General features: G+C 34.0%; 4 protein-coding genes across 11 annotated transcripts; 1 reads left to right on the top strand and 3 right to left on the bottom strand.

The window, feature by feature from the left end:
- Positions 1-108: 108 nt before the first annotated feature.
- Positions 109-5,211, bottom strand: LOC102621559 (fatty-acid-binding protein 2). 4 transcript variants are annotated; one of them, XM_015529036.3, is made up of 11 exons: positions 4,865-5,211; positions 3,592-4,182; positions 3,243-3,465; positions 2,314-2,389; positions 2,109-2,211; positions 1,813-1,881; positions 1,268-1,304; positions 1,113-1,187; positions 948-999; positions 702-746; positions 109-559 (listed from the first exon to the last, which is right to left on the bottom strand). In XM_015529036.3, exons 2-11 carry the CDS (start codon positions 4,071-4,073, stop codon positions 462-464), a joined length of 1,260 nt encoding a protein of 419 aa, XP_015384522.1. In that variant the 5' UTR covers positions 4,074-4,182; positions 4,865-5,211; the 3' UTR covers positions 109-461. The 4 variants fall into 4 exon arrangements, with proteins under 4 accessions (XP_015384522.1, XP_006474507.1, XP_006474509.1 ...); XM_006474444.4 differs by having other exon boundaries at positions 4,949-5,211; XM_006474446.4 differs by lacking the exon at positions 4,865-5,211 and adding an exon at positions 4,661-4,826.
- Positions 5,212-7,066: 1,855 nt separating this feature from the next.
- On the bottom strand, positions 7,067-12,932 carry LOC102622251 (guanine nucleotide-binding protein alpha-1 subunit). 5 transcript variants are annotated; one of them, XM_015529038.3, is made up of 14 exons: positions 12,564-12,932; positions 11,363-11,542; positions 11,168-11,240; positions 10,613-10,650; positions 10,426-10,515; positions 10,157-10,234; positions 9,788-9,895; positions 9,561-9,671; positions 9,111-9,166; positions 8,627-8,761; positions 8,366-8,459; positions 8,175-8,234; positions 8,010-8,089; positions 7,067-7,565 (listed from the first exon to the last, which is right to left on the bottom strand). In XM_015529038.3, exons 2-14 carry the CDS (start codon positions 11,447-11,449, stop codon positions 7,388-7,390), a joined length of 1,188 nt encoding a protein of 395 aa, XP_015384524.1. In that variant the 5' UTR covers positions 11,450-11,542; positions 12,564-12,932; the 3' UTR covers positions 7,067-7,387. The 5 variants fall into 5 exon arrangements, with proteins under 5 accessions (XP_015384524.1, XP_015384525.1, XP_015384523.1 ...); XM_015529039.3 differs by having other exon boundaries at positions 11,363-11,537; XM_015529037.3 differs by having other exon boundaries at positions 11,363-11,508.
- Positions 12,933-14,846: 1,914 nt separating this feature from the next.
- LOC102622952 (uncharacterized) lies at positions 14,847-18,325 on the bottom strand. The gene is made up of 4 exons (XM_006474450.4): positions 17,480-18,325; positions 15,557-15,652; positions 15,337-15,404; positions 14,847-15,129 (listed from the first exon to the last, which is right to left on the bottom strand). The coding sequence occupies exons 1-4, from the start codon at positions 18,113-18,115 to the stop codon at positions 15,012-15,014; spliced, it is 918 nt and encodes a 305-aa protein (XP_006474513.1). The 5' UTR covers positions 18,116-18,325; the 3' UTR covers positions 14,847-15,011.
- A 5,582-nt stretch (positions 18,326-23,907) lies between these two features.
- Positions 23,908-26,224, top strand: LOC102622844 (serine/threonine-protein kinase RIPK). Its single transcript, XM_006474612.3, has 5 exons — positions 23,908-24,469; positions 24,578-24,713; positions 24,825-24,961; positions 25,057-25,180; positions 25,439-26,224. The coding sequence occupies exons 1-5, from the start codon at positions 24,074-24,076 to the stop codon at positions 25,912-25,914; spliced, it is 1,269 nt and encodes a 422-aa protein (XP_006474675.2). The 5' UTR covers positions 23,908-24,073; the 3' UTR covers positions 25,915-26,224.
- The last annotated feature ends 924 nt before the right edge of the window (positions 26,225-27,148 follow it).

Raw genomic sequence — 27,148 nt, 5'->3', positions numbered from 1 at the left:
TTTGATGAATAAGTAATACACCCACTAATATTTCATCCTTGTAACAATTTCTTGAGCAATTATTATGTTATTGCTTCTTTTTTTGTTCAACATAACATTTTGCCAAAAGAACAAGAATTTGCACAAAGCTGCATTTAATGAAGATGATTATTTAAGGGGATCAAAACATGTCTTATCTTCTATGAGTATAAAGAATTAAATGAAGAAAATATGTAACTGGGGCAGCTATTCAGCTGATGCTAATTCCACACAGCTACAAAGAATATGGACGAGTACTATCCTATTGATTATTGATCCCCACCACGCCCTTACAAAGTTTGCAGCAAACTTGGATTGTCGGTGCTGCTAAAAAAATAGGCGTGCAGTTAAAAGTAGAGTTACACAAGGATACCAAGTTCGGAGCACCAACAATCATTTGTCCCGATAAAATGTGAGACAATGGAGGTGGGAAATGAACCAGCTTAGCACGTCTTTATCATACTTGCAACGTTTTTGCCAATCTCCTCTTTTGTTTGCTCTGACACAGGAGATGTTCCGATATACATGTCAAAGAAAGCCCCTGAAGTAAAATTATGCATTAGTGTACTAAATAATCACTATTAAACTCGCAGCCCTAAGTTAATGCACTTGGAATTATTTCTTTGATTCACAGGTTGAAACATGTAAGAAAATAACAAACTTTAAACAAGCATTTAACTTACTACATAGATCCTTGCTATGGACTGCACCTATCTGATTTCCTCCAACTGCACAATAATATTTTTGGCACTGTTAAGTTGGAAATATGTAATTTACAAAGAAATTGAAAATAATTTTGCACATTCATTCCTCATCTGAGGAGCGTATTAGCAGCAAGATGACCCAAAAAGGTGCATTTTTTTCCTTACCAAAACAAATTTATTATGGCATAAAATATACATTCAAAATTTTGTAAACTAACTACTCACTTTCCGTAATTAGTTGTCCAGCGGCTGTGCGTCTAAAATTAATTACAGTTCCCTGCAGAATCCCAAGAAAGTTGATGTCATTCAGTGTTATATAAATTTAGAGAAACAGATTCCAAAGTAGGAAAAGAAAAAGGCAAAGAGATAGAGAACTGATTAGACTATTACCAGAGGTAATGGAATATCTTTGCTGAAGTAAGAACCAAAACTTTCCAAGCAGTGATAATCAGTGTTTGGATTTGCCTAATATAAGCAAGAAAAGTTCCATGAGTCAGTGATATTTGCAGGAACACTAAAATGATTCCATAAGCCAGATGATTTACCTTTTCTAGACGAGCACGAAGGGATTTCTCAAAGACACTGCAATAAAAATAAAGCAAATGAATGAGAAACTTTAAAACTTAATTTCATCAATTATGCATATTCGAGATAAGATCTGTCAAAAAGTGAAGTTAAAACTGAAATCCGCAAATCAATCAGACATCCAGCCAAATACAACCCATCTTGATACCGAACCAAAACTAGCCATTCTGACCGAGGTAAACATTGACAATAAAACAAATTGAGATTCTGACCTGGACAATTTCATTGCCCAATGAAAAAAAAGAGTTCAATAGTCTCCTCATGATCCAAGAGTCTATATCTGTCTATTCATATTAACAATACAAATCAGCTCCACAGCAAGTGAAACTTGAAACCATTAATAAAGATCTCTGATGAAAGAAAACTTTCAAGCAAATACGTTCCCAAGCCTTAGTTTGTGAGACACTATACAGACTATTGTCTATCCATTACACTGTCTATGCACAGTCAGAGATATAAAGATCCACTAAGATTACAGAGCGCACGTAAAAGAAAGTAAGCTTACTCCTTCACAGCGTTGACTTTCATCCCATTGCAATTAATTACTAGCCTCACAGTCATGTCAATATCCTCCCTGCAGCAACCACATACCAAAATTCCGTAAGTGAACATAATCAGAAGTACATCAAACTCGGAAAAAACTAGTGGCAGAGCCATAAAGCATCAGGAGTTTTTCTAGCTTCATGACTGCAAGCAAACAACTACCATACAAGCTAAGTCTTGCTTAAGAACACCTTGCTGATAGAAAAATAATAATTTCATAAATAAGCTATGTGTTAGGCATAACCATCACTTATATACCTGAGAAGATCCTCATAAAAACCACCACATTTGTTCAGCTCAGCAACTGAAATAGATGCATATTTTGGACCCAATTTCTCACAGACAGAGCGAGGATGAACATCTGCAAGAGAAATCAAGAATGGCTTGATGGATGGATGACAAATTTGAAGTTAATGGCACAACATGAGAAGCATCAACTAAGATCCAAAAAATAAATACTTACAGAAAGCAAATGCATAAACCTTGAGGGACTTGATTTTAACTATTTTTATAGTTCTGGATCCAGTTCCAACAAGAACCTGAACATGTGAAAGTTATATGAATCAATGGAAAACACTATCAAAGATAAGACAAACAGCACAGGTAAAACAACAAGTTCTTGAAAATGCATGCAAAATTGTAGATGTTATAATAACACTTACACCCAGAAGTAGAAAAATGTGCAAAATAAGTATTAGACAAAAACTAGCTGCACAATTTTCTGCCTCATCCATTACTATATACTTTACCTACAGGTAACAATCTATGTAAGCAACAGACAGAGCTGGTCTAAATCAAAATACAAGCTATGTTTAATATCACCTTTTCACTTTTCTTGCAAAGTTGCAATGTGTACGTTTAAGCATTCAGGTGCAACCATTGCAGGAACCAAAGGTTGTAATTTAGAAATATGGTCTGATTCTGAATGGTTAAGCGCCCTATCTACATCGCTTTCTCAAAAATCAATTGACTACCAGAATACAAATGCTAAATACTAAAACATCACTACATAAAAAGGTTGATAATTAAAAAGATGGTTTGATTTTGAAGTGGAACAACATAAAATGCCTCTCATAACTTTTACGTCCAAAGTTTGAAAATTGATAAATGTGTGCTTTCCCATGCAATTATTCAGCTTTGCAATTGGGCAAAAGACTACGCATTTAAGTTTAAGTTCCAAGATACATTCCATAAAGTACAGGGAAATTTTTCAGGGTAGTAGCATGGCAAAGCAGTTGAAACACAGCAACAAATCAAATGACACAGCAAATGCCTGCAGGCAGATGAACTAATAGAAGACTAAAGAACAAATGAATAAGTTGTAAATAGTTGGTGTACTGGGTGTGAGAGGAAGAGTAACCCACGATGAGAGCAAAGGATTTTGTTGTTTACCTCAGATGTTGAACTGGAATAATTTTCTCCGTCTATTACATTGTCCAATATCATAGGAAATTCTATGCCTGTTCTGGGCTCCACGGCATGTCTTGTCCTACTCAAGTCGGGAAAAGACAAAGCACCACATCGATGGGACTCAACCTCACAAGGACTGCGACCCATGCTTTCATGCATTTGTATTTCGGCATTTTCTAATGGAATGGCCAGCACCTTTGAAGATCTGAGCCACATTATCACTAAAACAAATAAATAGCAGTGAAACAAGAGACAAGAATTCCATAAAATTGAAGTGAAAAACAATAATAATGATAACAATAAATTTAGTTTGTTATATCAAATGACTTACACATTGTCAAGTGGTGGTATCACAGCAGCAGCTAACGAGAGCACAGAAGATAAATGCAGTTTCCCTCCTTCTCTAAACAGGCGTCTAATAGCAGAACTAGAAACCTTATTGAATACAACTGGACAGGCATATTCACTTTCTGAATTAGAACTGAGATGAAACCCAGTAAGATTATGACCAGTTGAAGTAATTTGCTTAACTTGTGCAGAAGATTTATAGCTTCCAATTTTTGAACCATGCTGATTGCCTGCTATTCTCCTGCTCAAGTTTGAACTCGACCCACTTGTGAACCAAAACAGAAAGGCACCAGTAAACTTTGAAATGCAATTAACAGCACCTTGAAGCGCTAGGCTTCCAGGAACATACGGGTAACTAGACTGGGAAAATAAATGATCCCCTAAACTTCGCGCCAAGAAGAACTCAGTGGGTAAGATGTATGGATCCCCACCATTAAAGTCCATGAAGAACCAATTATTCCCCATATTCTATTGTATGCTAACTAACAATGCCTCAGAGATCACTAAATTTCTTGGATTCAGAAATTGTTTACTAATCAAATTGTGTATTACCGTCCAACTCAAAGATAGATACCTGCATGAAATATAACAAAACTTTCACTTACTCAGAAGACCAAAACAGCCTCAACTGCAATTTAAGTTGCCTTGGTGAGAAAAGAATTGGGTGTATTAAACAAATTGATTCTTTGAAAAGAACTGAGTACATATATTGTTAAATTGGCCATATAAAAACAAAAAACTCCTAAGTTCAATAAACTGAATTCAAAGATCTGCAATACAAGCCAATAGTAGATTCGAAATTGGCTGCTTTAAATTTACCAGAAAAAAGAATTATCACGTAAACTAAAATCATCAAATAATCAAACTCACTACGGCGGTAATTATTATGACTTCCAAGCAAAACACTTAAATTCGATGTTTTATCAACATATCTCGTCCATGCAAGACAATGCAACAAGATCAAGAATGACAAAAATAAACGATCACAAAATCAAAATTTGCTTATTTTAACAATAAATGAACAAATAAAGAAGCTAAGTTTTATATTTTACCATTATTTTTTAACTTCAAGAACAACCAGAGCAAGCACTAAATTGATTCAAATATAATGAGATCAGCTTAAAAAATCATATTATTTACAAAAGAGAAAAAAAAAAGAAATTATCAATTTAAAGCTCTGTTTGCGGCACCAGAAAGAACGTACAAAAATAAATAAAAAGTAAAATTTTTCAAACAGTGTTTCTTTTCGAAAGCACCTTTAAGCACATTCTCTGACCTTCCACGAATTTTCTCAAGAACCAAACAAGAAAGTTAAGTGCCAAAAAAAAAAAGGAACGTACCCGGAAATTCCCACTACCAAGAAAACAAAGGACCGGGGAATTAGAGAGGAAAAGAGAAGAAGAAGGTTTTGATCAAATTAGGTTTTAAATTCAATAATTTTTTTTTGCATTCCAAGAAGTTGGGGGCTTTTTTAATATTTTACTTTTTGCTCTCTTTAATCAGAGAGAGGCGAGGGAAAGGAAAGCAATATGCTCAGATTAAGGAATTGGAACAAGTTATGACGATGGTGCGAAAATCAAATACTCTATGTGTGTCGAGGATAAAAATGGAACTTTGCTAAAAAGATTATAACGATCTCAGTTTTCCCCCATTGGGGCTAAACGGCGTCACGCTTTTGCCGCGTGCCTTTTGTTGGCGGGGAATATTCAAAGAGCCGTCTGACTTTCTTTTAGTGGTCTTTGTTGAGCACTCAATATTTGACGGTGGGCGGCCAGTGCCAATGGCCCAATGCAATTGGACAACTTCGACTTTTGTAATTTGACGATTTTGTCCTCCGATTTCGGAACACGTGTTTAGTTTTTTTTTTTCCCCTGCTTTTTCCACGATGTAGGGTCAAAGGCATAGTAATTCTTGGTGGGGAAGTTTTTGGATAAAAACATTTGGGTCCTAAAATTTTACCTTTTCTCTAATAAAGAAATAGTTTTCTATTTAAATCAGATAGATTCATGCCCCTTCGCCATGTTGATTTAAAATAATAATAATAATAATAATAAAATATTTTAAATAATAATGGTTTCACTATTTGTAAGTTTTGAAAAGCAAAGGGAGGTGTCCCCACTTTTATTTATGGATAAAGATTCTTTCCTTATACGAGCTCTCATGGGATTTTAAAAATCTCATCTCATTTGCTTTTAAATTATAGTATATGGGTAGAATTTTATTTATTTATTTATTAATTATCAATTATCTACATGTATTTTAAAGATCTTATGTCATATGTCTTTTATTTATTAACTAATAAGCATCCACATATATTTTTACTCAGAAAGAGATCAGATCACGAGAGAATCGTAATCCTTCATTTATACCCTATAAAAATAGAAGGATTGTGTAATAAAAATAAGTTTAGATTGAAATCTTTAAATGCTTTACTTTTTATTCTATTACAAAATGATTTAACATTACTGTTTTGTAACAACGCCTTCTGTGTTTACCACGTTGTCAACTAATAACGCGTGCATAATAACACGATCATCTAAATTAGGAAGCAAAATGAAAAATGCTAATCAAATCGACAAAAACTCAAAAGTGAGCAAATTAAGAGACTTGTTGTTGCTGCCTCAACGTGACCCATCACCCATGAGAGCAAAATGCATGTGTTATGCATTTTAGTCGAATTGTGGGAAATATTCACTAAATTGGGCTCATTCTCTGAACACATTATGAACACCACCTAACAATAACATTGGAAGTATTTGCGTCGTTCATTGTAGAAAAATGGACCACCGTCCATTACTTGGGCAAAGCGACCGACCCTTTTATTTGATTTTGATGTTACATGCACCCTTTTGTCTACTTCCACAAAGTTGACGGTTAAAAAAAATAAAATTAAAAGAGCTTTGACGAGACACAAGGTTTTGTAAGGAAGAAACCAAATTGCAAGGAAGATCTTTGTATTCCCTCAACAAAAAAAAAAGAAGAAAATGACCAAGTGATTTTGATTTTCTTTTAACTTTTCTTCCTCAACCTTCACTTTCACTATTAATCTAATATTAACTTCGTGGTGGGGTGCTCGTGGAGCATGAGAATCAAAGAATACCAACTTTAATATTCCTTTTTCGTCATTGAAGAAAATGACTTTACATCACATCGGTGCTCACTGAAAATTATTATTTTCACATCGCATAATATGATGTTGTGAAAATGACCTAAAATTAAGGCTTATTAAGATAACCCACTTGTCACTTATTACTCTTCTTTTTTTTTTAATTTTTTCTCAAAATGTGGGAGGTTGTGGAAAGTCCCAATGGATTTAACTGATGATTTGCATTTATAAAAAAAAAAAAAAAAAAATCCTTATTACATTAAAGTCCTTCAAACTAAGAGACAAGAAGATCATGTATTTTACGCTTACAGACACAATGAAATAATTGAGCGTAGAAGAAATTAAGAAAACATGAGAAAACATGATGATCTTTTCTTAAGCTTAGGTCCAGCGCCCGCTCCGAAAGAATACAGACAAGAAGACAAATTCTGAATTGTGTTTCTGAATTAATACTTGATACAAAATAAGCAGTCAATAAATATCTTATGGAGAAAGATTCTTCCTTGGATCCTGTTGGAAAAAAAAATCAACAATAGAAAATTCAAAACTTTTGCGTATGGGAATGTGATGACATACCGGCAGTTAACAAATGGGAACTTAATAAAGATGTCCAAAAGTCCGACCAACTTCATCAAATTATGAACATTCTTTTCAGAGTTATTTTGCTGTTCGGTCACAACAAGCCCGCCTCAAAAAGATGTCTCCGTCTCAAAGTCTCATCTACTAGCTTGAAAGTCTTTTTCACAAGTTTCGGATCAAGGGCAGTGGTTCTGTAGATTTTGAAGACCCGGTCTACGCGATCAGGGGCTGTGCTTTGAAAATACAACTCTTCAAATTTCTTCTTGACAAACCTGAATGGAGAGTTTAGAACATGGAATCATCATTGGGACAATGAACAAGACTAGGCAAATATTTAAAGCTCTAAATCATCTCTATAAATGCCAAAAATTTCAAAAGCATTCCAGTTTGGCACATTATAGGAAATTTTAAGTCACTATAAATAGAGAATTTATCATAACTTCTCCTTCGGGCCAGACTAACTACTCCCATGAGCTATAGACATAAGGATGAATAAAACTTTAATGTCAGGTGCCAGCTTACCGCAACCCCAAATTTTGAGCATCAGTCACTGTTAGCAATAGAGTATGCTCTTATGTATGTGTATGTAGCATTTAACCAATATTTAAGGTTATTGTGAAAAGGAGGCAAAGTTATATTTTAAGCAGAAACTGCTTTTGTGCCCAAACTTGCCCTATATCATGTCAAAATAACTATAAACATATAATAATTCTTACTCATATGCATTCTCAATCTCTTGCTTTCCCGTTGAAACTGGCTGGTAATCTTTGAACCACTCACACACATTCAGTGGCACCTATTAAATGTAGATAATCAATAACCCAAACTTGATATAAATTGTCCACACAAATATAAATGTGAACTAATCTATTAACACGTACCTTTAGAACCTTCTTTTCAAATATATCAAATTTGTTTAGAAACAGCATGAAGGAAGTTTTCTGCAAAAGAGTACCAAAATATCTTTTTTTTTAAAAAAAAAATTTCCAACTGTCTGCCAATGCATGCCCGAAACATGCTCACACGCAACAAATGCAGTAATATGCAAAGCAGAAGTGGCACAAAAGAAAACCTCAAAACACGGTTGCTTCAGGACCCAGTCAAAGAGTTCCTTTGTCTCCATCATGCGATTCTTCTGCTCATCCTCAAAGAGTGTCTGATCATACCTGAACCAGCACAATTATCAGATCAAGATGATACAAAGACAGTTGTTGTGGATCTTAGTCAATCTAGGATTCCACCACAAAAGTTCTTTAATTAGCATTTGTGTGTGGCCTACACTCTACATGCACACAGAGCTAGTAGGGATAAATGAAAGCAACAACATTCTTACTCGCTAATTGCAGCACAAAATATTACAGCTGAAACCCCTTCAAATAGATGGATCCATTTCCTTCTCTCATTTCTTTGGCCTCCAACATCAAAGAGTCTATATACCTCACCACTTTTTTTATGTTCTCCAACAGGGCTGCCAAAACATGGCTAACTATTAGTCACTAATAAAACTATATGGCAACATACATGTAGTCATGAGTTTGAATTGCTCAAAAATAATACTTTATGCACCATTCTATTATATGTGCAAAGAAAAATAAACATTGAAACACACCATTTCATACAACTTCATAAGGATATCCTAAATGCTGTTGAGTTTAAATTTATTTGCAAACTTATGATGGAAATAAACATCATCACATGGCACGACATCAAGAAAAAGACTTGGGTAACAAATGTATGCAATTTTGAGAAAAAGTTATTACTGAAGACAAGATTAAGAGTCGTGCTAGACATCAGCCACACTTAAACGAAACATTTACCTGAACTGAATCTCTACAACACCAGTTGTACGAACTCTTGCATAGAGAACATCGTCCTGCAACAACAAAATATGATTAAAAAACTGTTGGAAGGAATCATGAAATTCATGCATTTATTTTGTGTAGTTAGAGAATATTGTACACAGGAAGGCTAAAATGTAAAAGGGTAAGTGGCTAATACTCAAAAACTGAGGCAAGAAGTTAATGATTAGAGGTGGAATTTAATTTAGCAATAAAACACCCACTATGTTGAAATGTCTCAAGTATTAATATACTATAACATGTGTACTTCTCCAAGCAACCCAAAACATATTGAATGAACAGAAATATAACTCACTAAACTGCTATAGTTCTATTATATTTATGACCACCAATCTAACAGGACCACTCAATTATCTAAGTAGATATCATCAATTAAGTGTATTTTTAGAAGAAACACGGCAATCATACATTAGATACCTTCGTTGGAACATAATTTGCATCGGACAGTCTTTGCAAATTTTCCATGAAATAATTTGCACAGTCTGGAAGTTGGAGTTCGTTACCATGAGCATAAGTTTCCTACGCATAGAATGAACTATGAACAAGAATCTTAAAAGTGAAACCAATATAATTTAGACAAGCAATGAGACTGATGTAGCAATCAGCATATGTCTTCTACATTATGCAACAGCCACCTGAATAGCAGGATCAGCCCACAGTGTTTCTATGTCCTCTGCAAGCTCTTTAGTCAGACGTGGATAATCCAACCTGCCTCCAATTTCGGATAATTTTTCACCAATTTCCTGAAAGATAATCCAACTTTAGTGAGCGCACAACATCTTTAACAGACGATAGAGAAAGCAACATATCATAAAAAGACAAAGAATAGAAAAGCAAAAAAATTCATCCGATCAGCTATATATTTGATAAACATATATCACAACTTGAGCAGCCATGCAATCTGATTCTTTTTCTTCTAGGGAGAAGAATACATTTTTGGACCCAAAAAAGGAGACATAGGCACACAAGGGCAATTTATTACATGGTGAATAAAAAATGAATACCTTATTTTCACTGGATACAACAAACTTCATGGAATCCGTTTCATTCTGCGCCAATTCCTTCGACCCATCATACAGTACCTGCTCAAGCATATTGACTACAATTTATATTGAAGGACCTCAACTATCAAATTTAGCTGTAAGAAGAAAATTATGACTCATCCCCTTATAGTATTAATATGCTTGACTATTCACTGCTGACGCCACACACTCTTAACTCTTTATTATTCAAAAAGGGAAATAACCAACACACCCTTTCAAGTATTGCGTACTTTTATAGTCTGATAAACATTGGCATGGATGACTGAGATATAGCTCTTTAGTTCTGCCTCATCAAAGCCAGTTTGGAACAAAAGTTTTATCTGCATAGAATTATACGCCAGAAATATAAAGATATCAGCATTTTTAGTGTACAAGATGAAACCACTTGCTAAAGGGACTATCATTAATAAGTCTTGCCTGCTTAAAAATTGTTGACTTCCCAGACTCTCCAGCACCTAAACAACATAAAATTTTGATTATATCACAGATCAACCTTAAAGAAAAACAAAAAAAAATGCGAACTAACAAACAGTGTTTTCAATTGAAAGTACTGGAAGTAGAATTAAGGCCAGAAAATAAAAGCACAATATAATCAAATTCAAGAAGGTAAAAGCAGAGTAAAGGAGGTGGCGGGAATCTAGGTGGCTGAAGGAGGGCATCAGCATTCAGCAAGGACAGAAAAAAATAATTGTTTGCTAAACATAAATCTCAACCTCATGTTTGCAATCCACTCATCTACTTCATTACCAAAGGGTGCCAATTTTCTTGTGTAGGTTGTTCACAACTTATCAAAATGTTTTCATTCCTCAAAATGCGGCAAAGCAAAGTAAAAAAAAAACCTTGCCAGATGCCAATATTCTGCCCTCAATAATTGGAATTCAAGTTTAATAAAACTGCAAAATATTTAACCAATTGTATGCATAACAAATGACAATCGAGTGACAAGAAAGGATTGTCTTGTGTTCTACTCACCAAGTAGTAATAGTTTCTGAATATGCTTTTCAGCCTTTGTTTCTTGTTCAATACGTCTTTCAATCTCAGCAGTCTGTAAATGCATAAATGGAATATTAATCCCATATTGAATTACTCATCACAATATAAAAGAGCTATACTTGAAACAATGGGAAAAGGGGCATATAAGTAGTTATTTCATCAACAATAATTCACCTGAGCATTCTCTTCAGAATCTGCTGCATTGTATCGTCTGTTTTTGCTGCAGAGTAAGCCCATATTTTCTATTAAAATAGACAGCATAGAAGATGCAATGGTCAAGCTCTGCCAAGTGTCATGTGTGTCTTCAATTTGCTTCTATCCTGTTGAATCATAATTTAATTGAGCTGGCCTGGTCTAAAAGCATATAAGCATTAAGGACTAGGAATATCATCCTCAAACAAAGAGCTTAAGCAGTCAAGACCATCAGTCCCTCAAAACATATGAGCATACATTTAATCTCATGATGAACATGTTAGATTCTCGCTGAAATTAGATCATGAATCATGGGACAAAGTAAAAGTCATGTAGTACAGTTGCAAGCTATTGGCTCAACAACCCAAAGTTAGACAAATATACCCAACTCATGTATGAGCAGAAGCCAACATATTTAAGCCATATTTCCATATAGGAGGTACTCAAACCATGAAAATATAATATGCAATTGCCGCAAAACATGGAGTGAAATCAAAAAGCCACATTGACCAGAAACTTTAAAGAAATTCATCCAAAAATAGTATTGTAATTGATCAATTGAAACATATTGCACTACTGAAAAATACTGTAAATACATGACAATTCACGTGAATTAAAGTAGAGCTCACTGAAAGAAGCATCAGCTAAAACACGTTGCAGAATGTATGGATAATTAATACCACATAATAAATTGATGCAGACTCCTGCATTTAGCATTCATGCACACAAAAAAGAAACCCTGTTACATTATGTATACAATTAATACAGACAATAGTCACATTCAGTTTTAGGCCTCTAGTAATAACTCTTTCGGCCCAAAATTCATACGGGAACCCACTTCAGAAGCAAAGCAAATGATAAACAGAGCTAAAATTTACAAAATCCAGCGAGCCAATACAAGTTGTAATCCACCAATTTAGCATGAAATTTTCAAATAATCAGGAAAATACAACTACGGAAAATATTTTAGCATCACCTGTAGGAAAAAAATTCACTAAAAAAAGTTAAAAGAAAAATTAACAAGATAAGTTTTAAGAAAATAATGATATATAAATAAAAGTTAAATCTTGATCTACTACAGTCAAAGCAATACAAAGATCTGGGAACAAAACTGAACCCAGCTGACAGAAAACGAAAAGAAAGATCTACAAAGAGAAAAACTCAGGAAAATTCAAAGCTTTACCTGATAAAAATAAAGTCCTATTTAAGCTAAACAGCCAGAAGGGTCCCCGTAGATTTAAGTGATTTTGAACACAGAAAAGCACTTGTTGGTTCTTGGCTGCTGCTCAGTATGGATACCTTGTTATATTCTATGCAAAAAAAAAATTGTTTGTGTGTAACAATTGAAAAATAAATAAATGTGTTTTTGTGGAGCGAAGAGGGAGGCTGGCTGGCTGGCTGGCTAATAAATCTTGAAGAGGAGGGAGAGTAAGAGAGAGAAAGAGCGCCGAAAGCTGCGAAGCAATCGACTTCTTCTTGCTTCTCTTGGTTGCTTTCTTTGCCTGTGCTTGCTTGCTTGGTTTCAATCAAGGTTAAAAAGATTTGTTTCAAAGGGAAAAAAGATAATTAAAATAATGTAAAAAAAGAAAAAAAAAATATTACTACTTATATATATAGTTTTCTTGGGAAAATAACACAACTCTGTTATGACCAACAAACAAAGTACTCTCTATCTCTCAGTCACTGACTCGACGACCAAACCACATACACTTCGGACTTTTTTGTCTGACCGTGAGACATGTTGCTGTGCAGGCAGTCGTATTGTAAGAGATTTTTGTCTTCTACACCAGCCCTTTTATCACCGTCCGATTGATCTCCCATTACTTTTTTCTTTTTTGTTTTGGAACCCCTGAGAAATTATGCCATTCCTTTCCTGGACGCACGTGCGGGCAACTCGGGTGCCATAGTACCTTAATTGTTATGTCAAATATTCACACCGCACCCAGAGACCAATGTTGGTATTTAAATAGTTCCGTTTTTGAAAAATGCCGAGGCCCAATCAGATAATCAATTCGGGACCTCTTTTTTTAAAAATTCAACGCACAAGGTGAATTAATCACCGAATCCATTTACGTTTCCGTGTCAATTACTTTGGTAATCAAGCTTTGTTTTTCTTTTTTGTTCGCCCGTGCGGTTCTAGATGAAAGTGACTTTTTGAGAGAGTTGGTAATAATGTGAATGGTAAATAATGATCTACATGTGGAGTAAAAATTTGACCTCTGCGGAACAACTTTTAGAAAAAAGCCGATTCTGTTGACTATTTCCCTCCCTTGAGTCTCCAGTTGCATGAATCGTGGTATAGATCAATTGATCAAATGTGAAAAATGTGTGCCCTTAGGTTATCGCGTTCGCGTTTTTATTAATTTATTATTTTTATAATTTTATATTAAGAGTGCGTTTAAAATTAAAGTTGAACAGTTATAATTTAAAAGTTACTAAAAGTGTTTGATAAATTCTATCTGTTGTAGTTTAAAAATTATATTGATATGATTTTTTAATTATATGATACAAAATATATTATGTCTTTAATAATATTATCAAAATTATTATTTAAAATTTATATTTACTACGTATTATTAATTTTTATTTTATAATTATAATTTTTTTCACAACAACTATAGTTTAAAAGTTACGGTACCTCAATTTTAAATATGACGTAAATATACCTACTAAAGAAATTAAAAAAAGGGAAAAAGGTAATGCAAAAACTATTGCCTAATGTTTCGCGCTAATATTCCTTTTTTTTTAATTTTAAAAAAGAAACATAAATATGAAAGAATCTTAAAGACGTAACCAAAACCGTCGATGTAAGTGTCGTCGGGACGAGCCACGTGATAGACCCTCATCAGAAAATTGTGTAATAGAACCCATAGCCTCTCGATAAAAAAGGCTGCCACGTGGCGCTGCTACTCACCTAGTCATAACCTATGATATGATTAAAATTTAAGTAATAAAAATTATGGGAGAGTATGGAGTACTCTGAGTAACTCTTAGGAACATTTGGGCATGCGTGCAACAAAGAATGTCAAGTGTTAATTAATACTGCTAAGGGTCACCAAGGCCCAATGCATCAAATACCTCAAAGAATGGCCCGAAAAGAAAAACTTGGGAAGCCGTGGCCAACAACGCTACAACAAGCTAAGGGAGAGGAGCTAATCAGTTCAAGCCGGCCGCAACCATCATCTTATCAGATCCCTCACACAGTTCTTAAAGGTTAGTTTAGCACTGCATTTTAAAAGTTACAACTGCCTTATTGAATAAAAATTAAACAGAAATTTTTATCCCAATCCGGCCAAAACTAGCCGGTTGAGTGGATTTTAATAGAGCCCCTAAATATATGAAATCAGCTCCCATCTCTTTTCCTTTTTTTTTTTTCCCAACAATATAGCATAACCTAGATAAATTATATTTCGTGTAAATGAAACTTCGTGCTTTCCTCAAATCAAAAGTTAGGCAACACTCATCATCAACTAAAGACCTAACAAACATAGATGACATTTACGTGAAGCAAATCATAACCCCAGCTACAGTTTAATGGCAATTCAAATTTCATGAGAGCACAGAGCTGTTCTCGAATCCAAATTACAGTTGCAATTACAAAATAAATAGAGGTGATATTTCACAAGCTTAATCACAAGGACCCACGTAAGAAATTTTTGACAATGCTGTTGAACAGTCCTGGGTTCTCAATTTGGGGCACATGCGATGTGTTTTCTATTATCTCCAACCTTGCCTTCTTCCCGAGAAGCCTGCCACAAAATAATTCTCAAAAGCTTTTCATTCATGTTGATAAAAATTCTCATATGTATGAGTCTCCTAATACAAATTTTTAATGACGTTAGATATTCTTAATTTCATTGTAAGATTATCATCTGGAAAAGACATTTACCATAAATGATATGTAAAATGACTAATAGGGGAAGCAGTTGAATTGAAGCAAGAGTGGGGTTACTTACTCCTTGAGTTCAGTAGCCATCTTCAATGGAAATATCTGGTCTTGGTCCCCCCATACAATCAAAACATCCTATATTTACGTTTTATTACAATGAGGTTAAGAACGATAACATTTATCAGCATCACTATGTGAGTAAAATTTTAAAAATTTTACAGTAAAATCTGGAAAAGAACAATAAATATATATTGCTGTTATGATGAATGTTCCTTCACTTATAATACCTGTTCCAGTGGGGAAAGTGTTACTGTCTCTTCCTTTCCAAGAGTTAGTCCTTTTAAGAGTTCCTTCTTCTCCTGCCTATTTTCCGAGTACAGATTCTGTACATCCATGCATAATTAAATAATCATTTTCTACTTTTTAACTTAAAAATAATTATATCAAAATTAACCTAGCTACCTTAAGTACATACGTATAATGTAATCATAAACTTAGCGACGCAATATTTCTGTCTTAACTATATTATACGAGGCATTTCTTAAATTATAATAAATTCTTAATGTTATTAAATCGCACGGTTTTATAATTTATTAAAAAATAATTATATTCAACTGCATAGCTTAATAATGTATCCGCTACATGAACCAATTTGAATCCAGCCTACATATTTTCTTCTAACTTCCTAACTTTCACCTTAATACATACATAAATATAGGGGTTTGTTTTTTATTTGAAGTCTGAATTTTAATTATTTTCAAACATTTACAATTTTGAATTTGTTAGTTTTCTATCACTTATAATTGATTATAAGACGTTTAGGTTTAAATGGAAAAAGTTAAATATTATGAATTTTAATATGAATGACAAAACATCTCAATGGAACTTTTATAATCTCTCTCATTAATATCCCTATTAAATAAATTTATTTCATATTATTTAGATTATCCTTTTATTATTTTTTTTATTTATCCTATTTTTTTGTTATATAAGTGCACTCAACAATTAATTTTTTTTTATGAATGAAAATTTTAAACATAATAGAACTTTAGGTGAGTGTGTTTTATAATAAGTCCATCTTTTTATATTTCTATTTACTATTTTTATAATAGATTTTGAATTTAATTTAATACATTAACTTTAATTCAAATGAATAAACAATTTTTTATTGGCTTATGTAATTAACAAGAAAAAATTATCAATAGAATATACTAAAAATAACATTATAAGTATCATATATTAATGTAAAAAAAAAATACAGGTGTTAGATATATGTTTTATTGTTCATGCTTTGTTAAGGTAAACATTATCAATTTTTTTTACTAATAAATAATTTATTTATAACTTCTCATGTGTTTAACCAATAAATATAATCATCAATCAACCCTTCTCTAGTGCGGACACCTTTATTTTTTTCATGCTAACACTGTTAAGCCGTATGGTTTAATAGAGTTAGATTTTAATGCTACTGCATCATTTTATAGTGCATTGAAAATTAACTCCATTAAACCACACCCTTAATAATGTGTCTGCATTAAAAACAAATGAGAGTGATTACACTTGAGATTATATATGTCAAGATATCACATTTCATATGTTAAAAAAAAACAACTTAATACTTATATTCAGATATTGAAAAAAGAAAAATAAATATATCATTTAGATATATATTCGGACCAATTTAAATTTCAACTAAATTTAAACCCATTCAGATTTCAGATAAAAAGAAAAAAAAACAAAAGCTGTCATATTCTATAACTATTACAACAAACTAACAAAAAATAACCAAATTTTTAATCATAAGACAAACGAGCACACATAATTAACCTCAAAAGTTTTAAAAGTTAATTCAAACGAGATCGATTGGTTATAAAAAATAAATAAATAATCAAGAGAGGTCGACTGGGGGTGAACATTTTTTTATATCGAGATTATATTTCGTCAGATTGGACCGACCAAACAAGACTTTGTGTGCAACAAATATAATTGTCCACACCAACAAGTCCCACCTAATAGAGCACCAACATTTGTACTTAATATTAAATAATGTATGGCCAGGCCAATACACACCTCCATTTTGCATGGCACCAACCCCAGTCACTATGGGGCCAACAGCGTTATTAATTATTTAGAACCACGAACGATCTTCGACGGTGACGAAATTTTTAATATATTAAAAAAATATTTCAAAAAAAAAAAAAAACACTTACATGGACAAAATCATTGAAGAAAAAATCAGGAACGATGTCGAGATTCTTGGACACGGCTAATCCGGTCAACGTCCTCAACTGCGATGCCGATTCCGGCAACATGAGGTGGTCAATTCTCTCCAAGTTGGCCCTCTTCACCAGGGCTTCATTATCACCCCGTTTCATGTTAACGCCGGAGCTAGCTATGATCACTTTCCCCACTCTCTCCGGCCACATTCTCGCCATGTGATACGCCACGAACCCACCGTAGCTCGTGCCCACGACCGAAAACCTCTCGACGCCGATCTTCTCGAGCAGTTTCCCGAGGGAGGCCGCCTGGAAGAGTTCGGTTCTTTGGATAGAGCGTGTGGTGGAGTGGCCAAAGAAGATTAGGTCGGGGACGTAGACGTTGAAGTGAGGGGCGAAGAATTGGACTTGCTTGCGCCACTGCCAGATGGCCTCGGGACCGAAGCCGTGGATGAGAACGAGTGATGGCTTTTTTAGGGTTTTGTGATCGTCCTCAAGTTTTGGACCCCAGAAGTGAAGGGTGGTTTCATCGTCTATGTCGATGGTTTGTGACGAGAGCCCAGCGCTGGCGAAGCAGCGCCGGAGATATATGCTGTACAGAGAAACTAGGCTTAGAAATGAAGGTGCCATCAGGGTTCTCTCTTCCTTTTTTTTTTTGGTGGGGGGGGGGGGGGGGGGGGTTGGGGTCAGTGGGGGCAAAAGCTAATTAAGAAGCCATGGGAAAGGAAATGAAGGAAAAAGAAGTATCGGTATGGGCTTCTTTGTGAGTGAAAGTGAGTGTTAGGTGATGCGAATGTGATGAGAGCTGCATGTATATATTTGAGGATTAATTTGGGAAAATTATTTATTAGGAGTTAATTAATTTTGGTGTCTTTAAAGATGGAGGATACATACATATTATGGAGAGGGTTTAATTTTGGTGGTTGTTTACCTAAAGAAATATAAATACCAAGAGTATGGAAATTGGGTTGGAGATTTAATTTGTGCAACTTAAGATCTAGTGCTTTCTCAACGTACGAAGAAGCACTACTAACCATATTCCGTCATCAAATCCCTATTTCAATTAAATCCCTCTTTTTAAAAAAAAAAATCGAAACTTCAAATTTTTATATAGATTGAGATATAACATTTTTGTATCTCTTGGGAACTCAATCCTTCCTGGTTCAATTATTTAATTGAGCAGAAATAGACATTTCACCCGTTAATGAGAGCGGACCATTTATTGTTTCTAATATTAATGAAAATAAAACTTTAGGTCAAAATTTGAACCGTACCATATATCAAGAATAATTTCAACAAAAATTTATGATTGTTGATATTAGTAATCTTCTCATGAAATGTACAATATCAGTATCAGGAAAAAATTATGGAGGAAATACAGTGACTTGTTTCGTGTTGATTTAGTAGTGGAAAGAAAATTTTATAATTTTGTGGGAATAATAAACAGAGAGGTGTGAGTTGGTTTGAACTTTGAAGCTGACCCACTCAACTAACCCTCTTCCGAGTTTTTCACGATCCAAATTATAGCGTGACACTCCCATCTCTTTATAATTAATGTTTTATGAATGATTTTAATTTAATAGCCGCAGTTGCAGGTGACACACGTTTGGCATGAAGAAATCTAATTGAATTTAATATGAATCTAAGATTTATTGTGTAGAAGAGAACACTTATATGTTGATTTTGAATTGGGAGTTCATGTTTTTAATTTCTAAACATTTTTTTTGTATTAGGTGTATGATTATGATTTAGTTACTTATACAATTACATGTTTATTTAACAATTAAGTCACAAATTTATAGTCCTCTAAGTGTAACTTGGCTTATTGTAAATATAATTTGTACTTGAATAGTACTGCAGTTTCCAAATTTTTTATCACAAAAAATTATCCCAAATCATCGATTAATTGGTGAAAAATTTTTACTCTTTGCATTCGCAATAATCTAAATGTGGGCAATAATTAGATAGTAATGTTTCATTGACGAGGATTCTTATCCCTTCAATCCTTGTTTCTTTCTCCTAGTACACTCCCTCTTTTAGGAAAAAAAAGTAATTCACAACTTTATACTTTATTAGTTCGCAATTCACACAAATCCATGTCAGCATTAAACGAAAGCGTGGAGTTTTTAACATCCCTTTTGATTTTTATTTCCTAAAATACCTATAATTTAATTAATAAAATACAAACTCATATAAAAAATTAATCATCTTCCCACAAAATTTCAAAGTTAAAATATTATTTCTTTTAAATTTTTATTATAAAATACATATAAATCCTAAAATATTTTGTTCTTAATATATTCTTTATATCTCCAAAACTCTTATAATTTTCTTTAAAAAACATTTTCAATTAAAAATTAAAAATAAATATAAATCATAAGATGGGGGTGGGTGTAAAAAAAATTGTTGAAAATTTTTGTATTTCAGATTTAATTAAATTGTTATTTAAGACAAAAAAATAATTAATTTTTCTTTAATTATTTATGTAATTTCAATTTAATTTTAAAAAAAAGAGAGAGTTTTGTGAGGAATTTTGAGGGGTGCAAAAAAGGGTGGCTTTTAATGAAAATCAGTTGATCGTCCTTACTTTCCATCCTGCAAGGAGAGCTCAGGAGCCTTCATCTCATACGGAAAAACTGTTGGAACGAGAGATCTCATCATACAACAAAGACCTGAACTAACTGCTCGCTCAATACACATTAAAAGTTATTCTAATGAATGCCCTTCTCTAGCATCTTTGAGTTAAGCTTAGCCCTCTTCCTATCCTAAATCCCTAGAATCACAGGGAAGGAGATGGTTAGTATGGCAATTCAGTTGAGTAATTAGTTTTACAAGTTCGGCTCGTATGACTCTTCACATGTATCCAAGATCCAAATCTAGTTTGAGTGTAAAAATAATTAGTTTGAAGCCGTATCATACATCTACGTACTAAATCCACCGGTCTAATATACTTAATTTGATTTTGATCTCTCGTCCAAACAGACAACATGTTCTTTAGAGTCTTCTCGGTCCACAAATATAATAGGAAACATTAAGTTTAATATTTAACCATCTAAATGATTTATTAACACTTTCGCCCCCTAAATTTTACTTTTTTATACTTTAACCATGTATAATGTACATACATACATACATAATGCCCGTCGGTGGTTGTTATACCTAGCCATACGGGATTAGTGATAATTACCAATGAACTTAATTTTTAAATCGTTATGGGGGTTAACATTCATATATATGGAGAATTTATTTTCTATATTAGCAATGGGCATTCATATATGCTCTAAGAGTATAAAGATTATATACGTTCTCCAAGCGGAATGAATTAAATATAAACAAGAGGGGCGTACGGTACAGTTGCATCACGTCGTTATTCTAAGTACTTAATAAGAATGCTAAATAAATGTTCAATTTCGAAGAAAATGTAATTTTCTCGTTTATTCCATAGAACAATAACATACCCAATAATTTCTTAAATCGAATATACACATGATAGCGATCATTGAGAGACGTTAACGATGCGATATTAGAGATTATTCCACTACAAAAATAAAATAAAATGCTGTTATGTCATATTCTAACTCAAATATATATATGGTGCATTGTCACATGACATGAGTTGCATGCCCATCCGAATCTTGACACAAACCTACGAACAGTTGAAGCAACCTCGCTATACAATGAACCTTTATCGGCTGGATCAATCAAATAAAACAAACCTGAATACCTTACTTTCATTGAAAATTTAATGAGAATTTATTATGTTGGAAACTTTGAAGGAGGCCAAGCCGTTCGTGGTGAACGTATAGAATAAGTTTTTTCCACTTGCGTCGGGTTAAAAGCGTGGAATTTGTGTTTTCATCATCACCATTTTTAAATAAAGTATGTTTTGCGGTAGCACCATGAATATCACATAGCAGAGCAATGGTTAATATATCGACAACCCCCATCATATGAAAGGTTTCTATGTCCAATTATAAAACTTAGAACAAATTAGAATATCGCCATTACGCCAAAATTAAGCGCGAGCAACCAAGTAGACTGACCTGCAACAGAGCATAATCAACGTTTTCGACAGTTTAATTTGAGAAACCCTAAACCGACGAGGAAGAAAAACAATAGTTTGTAGTCAAACTGGACAGTTAGTATTCATTCAATCATTGGCATCAAATTAATATCCGATTGTTTCGGAAGGCGGTCGAGAGAATGGAACATGCACGTTTTCAGATTTAAGACATGATAAAGCTGTTCCTCTTGTCAATCCGGGACAGGCGAAAGCCCTGGTTGACGCGTGGCAAACACCCACTTTATTATGGGTTGGTTATTAATTAAAAAATATCTTTGAATATAATATAATTGCCATTTTCAATTTGAAAGTCTGTGTTATTCAAGAGGGACAAGTCTACGTACAGCTTATAATTCCACTAAATTACCTACTGCGAACCTGATTTGTTTTTAGAAATAAAAAACGAAGGTAAGCTGCCAGATTTTTGACTTAAGGAAAACAGCACGATGACATTCGTGCTCCCACTTTAATCATTGTTAATTAATTCATAAGCTTATCCATATATATATGTGTACTCCTTTTCTTATTGATTTCGAGTATGTTCTAGATTGAAGTGTTGACCCAACTTTTAAGTTTGAACCGTTATAAAATATTATCACGACATAACCATTTTAAATAATGAAATTAAGATTGATTTTCTTTTTTTTTTCCCTTATTTTTTGTCTCCCTGTATTATTTCCATTCATCTCCTCTCATTTCTTCTAACCAAACATAGGTTACCCGAACTTCTGCTTTAAGCTGTAATCAAATTTGTAATTGATAACTGATTATGATGATGAACATGAATTAATACAGGATAAAACAATAGAGATTACGATGCCCTTAGCTGTGGATGTCAGTAATTAAGTAAAAGCATGCATGATTATTAAATAAGCATGTTTCAAACCAGAGTCGTTTTAGTCAATCGCTTAATACATATTAATTGTTAAAAAGAAAATTGCAATTGCCACAACAGTAATTTAGCAGCAATTGCAATTCAATCCTGCATAGATTTTCGAATTGTGGGGTTTGGTAAATTTTCATGATAGAGAAAATGGTGGTTGCGGGTAGATTGATTTGTTCACCATTTTGATTTTGACCCTTTTTTTCTAATGAACAAAGGCAATTAGCATCTTTGATATGTTGGTTAATTATACATTAGTTTCGTCCTAATCCAATGATATGCCAATTACAATTGTTTTAATACTTGCTAGCTCTTTTTCTTCGTATTTAAAGGGTTTCAGATTAGCAAGACAGTGTCCGGGTTCTAGAAGCGTTTACTGCAATTGTACATCATATCAGCAGAGTACAATTTTAATTAGGAACCTAAGCAAAGAAATTTGTACTTTCCGGTTGGTGAGATCTGACCCTGACCTTTCGGCCGGCTTTATCATGTGAAGTTTTGTAATCGTTAACTTAACTAAGGCAATATTAAATTTGACATGCGGCTCATTGCCTTGTTTCTCCTCCTAGGAAAAGAGGAAAAGTCACTGTTTTGACAACTATTATTATTATTTCATGTCAAAAAGTTTACTGCAACGGAGATTTCAATAACGAATTTGTTAAAGAGTCGCTCTTCAGACACTTCTTATCCTTATTTTAGTAGAGATAAGATTTTAGTTTTCCTGATTACTATTATTTTTCGTGAGAATTCTAAGGGGAAAAAAAAATTGTGGCCTTAATTTTTTGCACATTAAAGTTAGAAAATAGAACCATAATTTTATAAGGAATTTGTTTTTTTTGTTTTAATAAAAGTGTTGCTTTCACGCTTTCTTTAATTATATTGTTTAGGGAAACGAATAGAAATAAAGAAGTGATTACCATCTAATAAAGAGACAGAAGTTTAATTAATCAGAAAAAAGTTGACAAGTCATGGATAGCTAGTTAGAAGTAGGAAAGGGTTAACATGTCCGTATTGAGTTGTCCCATGGCCCAACAGCTTAAGATCAAACATAGAACCACTTGTTAAACTACATACTATGTCTCAATTAACGTGTGATGTTGTCGCTTGACCCTAAACTTAAAACTTAAAAGAAACGGATCCAGTTGAATGTCAAGTTGAAGCATATACATGGCAAAGAGTTAATAGAAAAAGAGCAGCTATTTAAGAATTTTTTCACTCTGAAAATCTTTAATCATAGATATATCTCAATTTTGTAGCTAGAGATTAAATTGCTTTTCTTTTGCAATTTTCTATAGTGCATAGTCAAGATGTATCTAGTCATTTTCTATCTAACCAAAACTAATTACACAGCTGAACATAACAAATATATAAGGCGTACGTATATGAAATTGACAAAAGTCATTGAATACTCTTTCTATTAAGATGGCATTTGAGAAGGGTAGTAGGTGAGTGAATGAAATATAAGGTCTCGGCAGCCTTCAAACAAAGCTAGCCAGCTAGTATTTAGTGATATTCCCCATCGACAAGTGCATTAATTAATTTCAACCACCTCGTCTTCTCTCTTCTTGCTAGTCTTCTTTTTCAGAGCGCCAAATTTTTTTGAGCGTTGAGAAAATTTAATTGCATATATACTTGATGCAAAATGAACGTGACGATGAAGAAGAAGCTTACTTGGAAATCTATCACCTTAAGTTGTTACAAGAGCTCCATGCCAGAATCCAATGCTAATAACGAGCAAGTTGATAAGCAAACTTCATTTCAAAGGCTGTGCCTTTCAGATGTAAGCAATCCAAGCTCGCCTCTCTCTGCCGATGATCTCTCCAACTCTGTCATTGGCTCAAAGCTTCACGTATTCACGCTCGCGGAGCTAAGACTAATAACATCAAATTTCTCCAGGAGCAATTTGCTTGGCGAGGGCGGGTTTGGTCCTGTGTACAAGGGATTCGTTGATGAAAAACTTAAGCCAGGGTTGGAGGCACAGCCAGTTGCTGTTAAGGCACTTGACTTGGACGGCACGCAAGGGCACAAGGAGTGGATGGTAAAAAGAATTTATTTAAGAATGAATCAATAATTAACAAGACGTGGTTTGATAAGTTCTAGAGATGTTCATTATATTAATTTCTCCTTCTTTTTGTCATTTTTGTAGGCAGAAATAATATTTCTTGGACAGCTGAGGCATCCCCATCTTGTTAAATTGATCGGATACTGCTGGGAGGAAGAGTATAGGCTTCTGGTCTACGCATACATGCCAAGAGGCAGCTTACACAATCAACTTTTCAGAAGTATATATGTTTACATATATAGATGTTCATAAATGGCCAAAATGTTCAAATTATCCTGTTGCATTGTGTTTATGCTCACTAAGTTGTTATATGTTGGACACTAATTTGCAGGTTATTCTGCTGCCTTGCCTTGGTCAACAAGGATGAAAATCGCGTTGGGGGCAGCAAAGGGCCTAGCCTTTCTGCACGGGGAAGATAAACCAGTTATATACCGCGATTTTAAAGCATCAAACATTCTACTGGACTCTGTAGGCATCGTTTTTTTGATCCAAGAGTTGGCACTTTAGCAAAATTCTAGTTTATTTTTGAGTTCCGAGTGTTTGATTCTTGCACGATTTTGCAGGACTACACTGCAAAACTTTCTGATTTCGGGCTGGCCAAGGATGGCCCTGAAGGAGAAGAAACACACGTGATTACACGTGTCATGGGCACACAAGGCTATGCTGCTCCTGAATATGTCATGACTGGTACTTTAAACCCTGTTATTGATATTATAGTTAAATAACTCATTGGATGTGACTGTGATTTGGTTTTGAAACTGTGCACATAAATTTATTACACCATCCACTAGTTTTATATCTTCAAGCAACTATCCCACCAAACACATCTCGAAATGAAGTAGCTTGCCGCAATCTGACTTTGGGAAGGTCCTTAAATGTTTTTTATTGTATAAGAATTTAAAATGAATGAAATTAACCCGACCCAGTTCAATATTCTAATTTCAGGTCACTTGACAACAATGAGTGATGTGTACAGCTTTGGAGTAGTTCTGCTAGAGTTGCTGACAGGCAAACGGGCCATGGATAACACCCGCCTTGGTCGCGAGCAGAGCCTTGCGGAGTGGGCAAGGCCATTGTTAAAGGAACCCAGAAAGCTGGAAAGGCTTATTGATCCTAGACTCGAAGGGCAATTTCCTATTAAAGGAGCCCAAAAGGCAGCTGCCACGGCTTTCAAATGCTTGAGCCATCATCCAAGGCATAGGCCAACAATGAGCTACGTGGTTCGTGTGTTGGACTCACTTCAGGATTTTCAGGATTCATTTGTTGGACCATTTGTGTATGTTGTGCCCAATGAGACCGAGAGCAGTGTGTATCTTAGAAATGGGAAAGAAACAAACTCTGAAGAGGAATCCGAGGAAAAAAATGGCGTGAAAATTATAATGGTCGGAGGCAGTGCATCAAAATGCCTATGTCTCCGATAGATTATTAAGAGTAAAAGTTTTAGGTGCTCCAAATGTATACAACTCTCATCCATATAAAAAAATCACGCATAACTCTTAACCAGTCATGGAAGAGTAAATATACATTTGACAAGAATCCAGTAAAAAAAAAAAAAATGTATATACTGGAATGGGAGTGCCTAAGATATTTTTCATAATTTAAATTTTTAAAAAAGACAAAAGAAAAAAAAAACCAAGAGAGAGAGCACTTATGTAATGATTACTCAAGCATCGTTTAGTTAGGCTTGTAATTTCCTTGTTTTGTCATATTATTCGTTCCCAAGGCTGTGAATGATTGAGTCTCTGTATACAACAACAGTTGCATGTTTCATTTGAATACTATATATGAATATGTACGTGTTACAAACAGCAAGATTAGACAGCAGACAGATACCTAAAATGCATAACAGTATGACAAATTTTTCTCTTGAATGAGTTAATTTGTTGAGTTTAGGCTAATACCTAACATATGTCTCTATCACGGCAGAATTTCTAAGAACTAAGAAAAATCGGAGCAACTTGATTCCATTATCGCTAGAAAATTAGGAATTTCAACAACCACTTACTGACCCATTAATTGTATATGTTTCTCCTAATCAGCCCTGAATTAATTAATTATTCATCTTGTTGCGTTGCCAAAATTTCAAACCAATAATTGAAATATCTACTAATATCAAATGAGAAATGCAAAATTATGTATGTCAGTACATAAAAAATGACGAACAAGATTATTCTCCTGAGTGGTGATATTTAATAGGGATGGCAATGGGGAGGGGAGGGGAGGGGACCGATCTCCCCGTACCCATCCCCGATATTTTACGTATGTCCCCATCCCCTCCCCGTCCCCGTCAGAATTACTTGAGAGAATCCTCATTCCCTCCCCGAATAATAACAGGGGATCCCCGAGGGTCCCCGATCCCCGAATAACTAATACATTTTTTTTTCGATTTTGAGTTAATCATATTAAAATAAAAAATTCAAATAAAAGTAAAGTTCGAAATATATCTTACATTAATATCTATTACAAAAGTCACATACATTAAATTAGTAAGTAACGCAACATGCAAGGGATACAAACTTATTTTACAAACTATCATGAACAAATTAATAGTCTAATACAAAATTGTTACAAATAAAATCGAATTTAGATTCAAAATTAACTTTTTCAATGGTGGCGTGGGCACTTTATAAATGTGGACTATTCCTTTTACAACAC

Source organism: Citrus sinensis, chromosome 9 (assembly GCF_022201045.2).
Source record: "Citrus sinensis cultivar Valencia sweet orange chromosome 9, DVS_A1.0, whole genome shotgun sequence".
Lineage (NCBI taxonomy): Eukaryota > Viridiplantae > Streptophyta > Magnoliopsida > Sapindales > Rutaceae > Citrus > Citrus sinensis.
Note: the sequence above shows the minus strand (reverse complement) of the source record. Positions and strands in the feature narration are given on the sequence as shown.